This window comes from Hemicordylus capensis, chromosome 3 (assembly GCF_027244095.1).
Source record: "Hemicordylus capensis ecotype Gifberg chromosome 3, rHemCap1.1.pri, whole genome shotgun sequence".
NCBI lineage: Eukaryota > Metazoa > Chordata > Lepidosauria > Squamata > Cordylidae > Hemicordylus > Hemicordylus capensis.
The window spans coordinates 285,075,502-285,083,857 of record NC_069659.1 but is presented as its reverse complement, the minus strand read 5'-3'; the positions used below and the strand labels follow the sequence as shown (position 1 = coordinate 285,083,857).

At 41.6% G+C, this 8,356-nt stretch overlaps 1 protein-coding gene across 1 annotated transcript in view; it reads right to left on the bottom strand.

Moving 5' to 3' along the window:
• Positions 1-4,756: 4,756 nt before the first annotated feature.
• TLX1 (T cell leukemia homeobox 1) overlaps positions 4,757-8,356 on the bottom strand; it is a 32,155-nt gene continuing 28,555 nt past the window's right edge. The window contains exon 3 of the mRNA XM_053312090.1: positions 4,757-5,111. Coding sequence (XP_053168065.1) covers positions 4,889-5,111 — 223 coding nt within the window. The 3' untranslated portion in view covers positions 4,757-4,888. The remainder of the gene's footprint in view (positions 5,112-8,356) is intronic.

Here is an 8,356-nt window from a genome sequence, read left to right as displayed (position 1 = left end):
ACATTCATTCAACTTTGGACATGAGAGCAGCTCCAGTGACTCTAACTGAATGTTGTGTTCTTAAGCACTTGGTTGGATCAGAACTGAGCACTCCTCACCTTGAAGGATCAGTCCCTTTGGTACCAAACTCTATTGGACCATCAAGCACAGTCATTTTCACTGACAAACATGATCTTCTTCCTGAAAGCTTTATCAAAATTCTATCTTAGAAATATGTGAAAAGGGGAGGTAAATCAAAGGTAGATATTAAAAAGCCAAGAGCATGTATGCTGTTTATAAAGGCAATGATGCTTTTTAAAAAACCTCTCAAAATTGTTTAACCCGAGGATATTGCAGCCTTCTCCATATTTTGATGAATGTCTAACTTTGACACTGTCTTACCAGCCTGTGTTTACATTTTTATTCTCTCCCCTCCCCTCATCAGCCTTTGAATCTCTTGGTTTTTATTATTTTTCATCGGGAGCAGCCTCTGAGAGACAGACAGAGATAACAGCAACAGTGCTCAAGTGACAAGGGATTGATGCATTCTTGGGAAGGCCAGTTAGAGCAAGTTGGCTCAAGCTTGAGCTGTCACCAAAGCAAACCTGAAGCAATGTGAAGGCTTCAAGACAGAGCAGCTCCATTGTCGCTCTCTGCTCATTTGATAGTTTCTCAAAAAGGCATGAAGCAGCTTCCAAAGTCACATCCTCTGAACTGGAGAGGATAATTGTTACAAAAAGTTAACTGGAAGGGCTGGGGCCAAGATCTGAGCAAAAGGCAAAAGGGAAGTAGACATCTCTAGAAATGGTAACATTCGAGCCGAGAGCCAATCATCAGGGAGTTAAGGAGTAGGAAATGACTCCTCCTAGCTTAGTAATTCTGGGACTTCTTGGGACCAGAGGTGGAAGGGTAATGGTGTTTGGTATGGTGCTATCCATGAGGCACTCTTTGCTTTCCCCACTCCTTGAAATGCAGCTGCACAAAGCAAAGCTATAGCAGAAACTAATAGAGATGTGCATGACATGAATTCTTCAATTTGTTTCCAATTTGAATTGAATTAAAATAGAATTCAACCCTGTTTGGGTGCCTTTTAAACCAACTGGGGGACTGAATGGTTTTCAAAAGGTTCCATATGGCTCTCAGATTTGAATCAAATTTCAAAAAATCATTTTGCATTCAAATTGAATTGCCCTTTTAAGAGGAGATTTGATTAAAATTTGAATCACCTAGATTCAAATGCATTCGAATTTGAATCGATTTGCACATTCCTAGAAACTAAAGCTAGTTGCCTTCAGTAAATCACTCTCCTGCAGCCTCAGTCTGCTAGGCTGTCTGTAATATTGGGGGATAATAATAATACTGACCCAGCTTACAGGGGATGATGCATGTGAAGTGTTCTGAACACTTGAAATCATTGTGTAAATGCTAAGTAGTATTGCATCTGCCAGATACTGCATAATCTCATATCTTACATGGAAGTGTTCACTGTTAACTGCTGACTTGGTGTGATAGACATTTGTACCATATGCCAGGTCTGGAGAATCTAAGCAATGGACTACTAGGTTCTCTTCAGCTATGGCAGTGTCCAGGACAACCTCATTTCAACCTAGTCTAGCCAGCCATTAACCTATCTCACTTGTTTAACATGAGTGGTTCTGCAATTACAGGTTGAACTCTCCAACCTCCTTTTGGTCAGTCTGTTCAATATCAGTCTGTCGGGTATGACTACTCATTTTTGGTGTAGCCATGAACATCTATATACCTACAGTATGTTCCTATTATGCAAACTAATTGTTGATTTATACTGTTGACACTTGTATAGAGGAAACAATTGTTCAATACAAAATTATTATACACCAGCCCTGTGGCTTTACAAAAATATTTAATGAAATGCTTTTAGTTCTGTTTCCTAGTCTATTCTATTTTTAACACTTCTGCATGCTAGAAAGATTTCATAGTTTCTCAAATTTCAAATGTCCCATTTCAGTGTTTTTCGACATAAACATCTTGAACTCAGCAACATGCTTTACAAAAAGGTATATATGATTTATGAAAGTGTGATAGGCAAGGATCACCCTAGTTTGCAGGTTCTAATGTATGTAAGGGCAGTGGTTACTATCCTGACTAAATTACTATATGGAATTCCCACTGGAATTAATAGAACAAGTTAGCCATGTGGAAATTGTCATATTGATTTCAATGATACTTTCGTTGAGTAGCTTAGTCAGAGTTTCAGCCACTATTTCCACATGTGTCTTAAGCTGCCATCTGAAATTCTTGTGTTATTTATGTTCAGTCTGATCCTTGTTTGTGCTGAAGGGAAAGTGAGGGCGAAGGCATTTTTAATGGGACTTTGCATTCTGACTAATATGGGTTTTACATCTGCCCACAAAGTTGATAGAATCAAAGGCCATTTTAAACTGCACATGTAAGACACCTGGGAGTTCAGTATGCTTCACTTTCATTGTATCCCTCAATTTAAATATATAATCTACAGCTTCGTTTACATTCATTGACCTACACCCAGACTAGCATAATGCTGTTGCACCAGAGCCAGGACGATGTACAAAGAAAATGATGTTGTACAAAGTGTATGTTGTACAAAGTGATGTTGTACAAAGAAAAGAATAGTTGTTAAGGATATGCATGGACCAAAAAAAGCAGTTCGGTTAGAATTCGAATCAATTCGAACTGAACCACGTTGCTCCAAACTGATTCGGTCAAACCGACTGGCCGGTCTGGTCCATTTGATCAAACCGGTTCAGCGGTTTGGGTGGCCAATATACTTGTAAATGGAAACCCGGTGAGGATTCCCCTTTACAAGTACAGGGGTGGGGGACTCTCCTAAAGGTAAGGGGCGGTTGGGCAGGTGTGACTGCTGGCACCACCACTCACCCTCCAGACGTGACCCCAAGCATGCTCCTCCCTCCTTTTACCAAGCCGCAGGCTCAGTAGTGGCTCAGTAAAGGAGAGCTCTTAGGGCTACGCCGGGAGGGCAAGCGGCAGCAAGCAGCAATGCCAGATGCCACCCCCCGCCAAATAAGGAGTTTATTACCTCTCTCGCTGGCCCCCACCCGGCCACCCCTTACCGTTGCAATCTGGTTCACCCAACCTGGGCCTGGTTCAGTTTGGTCATTGTCCAAACCACCTGTGGTTCAGTCCACGATTGAACCACTGAATTGACCCCAGTTCAAGGCGAACCAGTTCACAACAAACCATTTGTGCACACCCCTAATGCCTGTTCCAGACTTGTGGTTGCACTAACAGATGACACATTGCACAACGCCTTGCACGACCTGTTGCACAACCTTACATGTGTCCCAACCTTGATCTTCCACTAGCAGTCATACAGCATCATGGAGCACTGCAACTTCACACAGCTCTGCAAATTTGTTTAAGTGAGCCTGACTTCTTTCCGTGTGCTAGTGCAATACTAGTCTGGATCTCGGTCACTGTTTACATGCACAAAGTTAAGCATATGCATAATGCATGGCTGTCAAAGTACATAACTACACTGAAGCTAGAAAATCAGAGTTTAAAAGTCCTGGATGTTCTCACATGCTGGTGAACTTGCAGCATTCAGTTGGCATCTCAAAGCAGATCTTGCAAGTAATTGACATATGATTTCTGAGGTTATGTTCCTCTAGAGAAATCAGCACACAGAGGTTTGTTATCATATTTTAAAACCTTTCCAGTATCCCGGACTGATTTCCCCCCCTTTTATTCATTTTTCCCCACATAAATTACACAAACACTTTATAAAATGAGTACACACAAAAAAGAAACAATCTTATAAGTGCATAACTTAAAAACAAACTGCATTTCCAAAAACTCACTGAAAATATTCCTTTCTTGATAAACTGTCTGATTGGCTCTTTGTACTACCTGATTTAAAATGGCAGTGATGCTTAGGTTAAAAATAACTGAAAAGTATATACCATAGATATCTTTATATATTCTTAGAGTTTGCTATAAGAAGTGCTTAAATTAATCACAAGCTTTTCTGTGTCACAATGAAAAGAAAATTGTGGAATTGCTGGTTGGGAAATGAAAAGGGAGGTTTTTCCCATTGTAAAACTGACTTCTCGAGCAAAAAGTAAATAAAATATTGAACAATATCATAAATGATACCAAAATAATCCATCAAGTGAAACTGCATTACCCCTGCAAAAATGCCACAGATGCCTCAGAGTTATTAAAATATAAGTTGATCAATGCAGAGTCTGTTGTAGCCAGGGAAACTGTTCACGGCCTTCACACAACGGTTTGCAAGGTAATGTTTACATTCAACAATAATTCCTGTTTCATTCCTTCAGCTGGGAGAAAATAAGTAAAAGAAACGAGTCCCAAAGAATTCATCTTTGAAAATTATAAAATGTTAAAATGGTGAGTTCTTGTTTGTTGGTAAAATCTCAGTGTCTTTTGAGATAAAGAGCCCCAGCTGAAGATGCAGAAGTTGTGAAAGATGTTCCCCACATTCCATTCACATTTGGAATCGTTCGTTTGCTTTAAAATATCAGTCTAAACCATATAGATGATAGAACACATCTGATGTTGCCAGAAAACTGCATGATATGAAAGAAGGTTTCTGAAAAGAACATCAGGTTGTTTGCTCTCTAGAAGAGTCTTAAGAGGGGCCTGCATGATTGATTGTTATCTGGCCTTAGAAACTTGAGAAAGAAAGAGGGAAACAGAATGGAAGATATGCCCTTTGCTTAAAACAGTTCCATGGGTCACCATGTGGGGTTTTTTGCCCCATAAAAGAATATTTGCTTGTACAGGGCATTTGATGTAGCCTGATTGCTGGTCCATTCCCTTGATGGGAAATAGATCTTCGATCAATCATGTTAAATAAGGCCAGCCATTTGTAACATAACGCCACAGTCCGTGCATGAGCAACGCCAGGGCTTCACTCACAGGCAGAGGCTACAGAAGTAACACTGGTGATCTTGGAAGTGTCATCTGACCATGGCTGGAGGTTCTGAAGGGCAAAGAGGGAGGAGTTGTGGACACAGATGGGGTCTGCTTGGATGGGCTGGTTGATCGTTTTCTGAAAGGCCTCTTGCTGCAGTTGCATGAGGATGCGGTTGGCTTGCTGCCGCTCAGCTTCCCGCTCCTCCGCAGTCTGTCTCCTGAAAGAAGCATTATGTATTATTATTTATTATTAATCCATCATCATCACATCATATTATACTGCAATAGATAACAAGTGAAACTTGACACCCAGTTAACTTTGGTTCCTTCTCCTATTATATCTTAGGGCCTGCACACAATGTTAATCATGTCACTTGGCCCTCTGTGGTTTTAACGGTTGCTAAATATGATTTACAGGGAGAGGCACAATTAGAACCAGGACCATGGCAGCGGTGAAAGGAGGTTGTAACCCTTTCCTCCACTGCAGTCCCAATCTGGATTTTGTCCTCCATCACAATGTCTACTCTTTCCCCAGGAGGAAAGTTCCCACTGGCACCAATGGAAGCTTCCCTCTCAAAGGAAATCGTAGCCACCAAGGGCCTCAGTCAAGATCAGGACCGTGGTAGATAGACAGGATTAAAGCCTCCTTCCACTCCTGCTGTGGTCCTAACCTGAATTGCCTCTCCCTTCATGGCTAACATTGAACAAGCAAGCAAGCTGGGCCGGATGATGTGTAGTCACATTTGGCCCTCAAGTTCATCTTCTCTTATATCATAATGTTCCTGATGACTCTGCAAATGAGCATGTGAGTAAGTTTGACTGTCATTGCCATCTCTTCCTCCTCTTCTTCCTCCGCCTCCTGCTGAACTGTTTCACCAGAGCCAGCAGGACTGGTAAAATATCATAAAGCTGGGAGTGATGGCAACATATGGAAGGAAAATAGCTGATCATGGGACAGAACCTCCACCCATCCTACTAGGACAAAACACTCACTAAAATGTTCCCACTAGGAAAAGGAACACTATGAGTTACACCAAAAATGAAACCATCTTATACATGCATAACTTAAAATTGATTTCCAAATTGATTTCCAAATGCATTTCCAAAATGCATAATGAGGGGAAATGCAAAATAAAGGGGAAAGTTCTCTCAATTCAGACTTAAGGGATGTTGTATCACCAGCAGCTGATCATTTCCCCTTGCCCCTTTCCCTGTTTGTACAGTCCACTTTGATGAACCAAAGGATCCATCTATCCAACATCCTGTTTCCAACAGTGGTGAGCAAGACCCCTCCAGGAATGAGGGGGAAGTCAGCAGCCTTCACCCACTGATTGTTCTCCACATCTCATATTCAGAGATATATTGCTACTGAATATAGAGGTTTCATTGAGATATCATAACTGTTTGTAGACCTTTCCTCCATAGACCTTTTCACAGAACAAGTACAGAGTATGCACAGGTACAGATCTGTACACAGGTACCGTTTTTATGCTGCACACATGTACAGCAGTAGGCTTCCTATCTGTACCATGTATATGAAGGACCTGCTCACTTTTTACGACTAGGACGAAAAATATTTATATACCACTTTTCAACAAAAGTTCCCAAAGCAGTTCACAAAGATATAAACAAACAAACACATACATACATACAATGGCTCCCTGTCCCCAAAGGGCTCACCATCTTAAAAATAAACAAAGGATAGACACCAGCAACAGCCACCGGAGAGATGCTGTGCTGGGGCTGGATCGGGCCAGTTGCCCTTCCCCTGCTCAATAAAGAGAATCGCCACTTCTAAAAGGTGCCTCTTTGCTCAGCAGGGCGAGGAATTTTTAGATAGCAATAGCAATAGCACTTACATTTATATACCGCTCTATAGCCGGAGCTCTCTAAGCGGTTTACAATGATTTTAGCATATTGCCCCCAACATTCTGGGTACTCATTTTACCGACCTTGGAAGGCTGGAAGGCTGAGTCAACCTTGAGCCCCTGGTCAGGATCGAACTTGTAACCTTCTGGTTACAGGGCGGCAGTTTTTTTACCACTGCGCCACCAGGGGCTCTGCGCCACCAGATGAATGCAGATACAGTTATTCACGCAAACAGTACATGTCTAAATAGTGCTTATGTTTTTTGTCCAGCCGTCTTGGATGTTTCAAGCCATCTAAGCTAGTGTCCATCATCACATCTTCCAGCAGCAAATTCCAATATTTATTTATCATATTTTTATATTGCTGTGTGTGTGTGTGTGTGTGTGTGTGGTATACGCAATCCAAATTACAATATAAAAATAAAATCATTAAAAACAGTTTTACAGAATAAAAATAATTAAAAACAATTCACAGAGTAAAACAAATTAAACAGATTAAAATTAGTTTTAATTAAAAACAGGTATGTCTTAAGGGTCTTTTTAAAAGCAATCAGAGATGGAGAAACTCTAATTTTGACAGGGAGTGCATTCCAAAGCCCCGGGGCAGCCACAGAGAAGGCCTGGCCCTGAGTTGTCACCATATGAGCTGGCAGCAATCATAACCAGACCTCCCCAGATGATCTTAATAGGCAGCAGGGTTCATGACAAAGAAGGCCGTCGCTTAAGTACCCTGGACTTGAGTCGTTCAGGGCTTTATAGGTAATCCGCTTGGAAACAGTCTGCATCAGCAGTCCATGCAAGTCTTTCAGCATCATTGTTATATGGTCCCTTTGGGTTGTCCCAGAGACCAACATGGCTGCCTCATTCTGTACCAGTTGCAGTTTCCTGACTACATACAAAGGCAGCCTCACGTAGAGTGCATTACAATAGTCGAGCCTGGAGGTTACCAGCATATGTACTACTGTTTTAAGGTCATTTACCTCCAGAAATGGCCGTAGCTGAGATATCAGCTGAAGCTGATAAAAAGCGCTCCTGGCCACTGCCTCAACCTGAGAAACCAGAGAGAGTTTTGGATTGTGCATTGTCTGAAGAAGTATTTGCTTTTGTCTGTCTGGAACATATTGCAAATTAATTTCATTGGATGACCAGGTTCTAGCATTATGAGGATGCGTGGAATTTTTCCTTTCTCCACTTTCACACTCGACTCAGAACATTGCATGCAGTTCTGATCATCATATCTCAAAATGTACATTGTAGAACTGGAAAAGGTGCAGAAGAGGAAAAGGTGCAGAAGAGGACAACCAAGGTGATAAGGGGCCTGGTGCACCTACCTTATAAGGCAAGGTTACAGCACCTGGGGCTTTTTAGTTTGGAAAAGAGGAAACTATAGGGAGACATGATAGAGGTGTATAAAATTATGCATTGAGTAGAGAGAATGGACAGAGAGAAATTTTTCTCCATCTCTCACAACACTAGACCAGGGGTCATCCCATGAAACTGACTGCCAGGAAATTTAGGACCGACGAAAGGAAGTACTTTTTCACACAGTGCATATTAATCTATGGCATTCTCTGCCATGGGGTGTGGTAATCAAT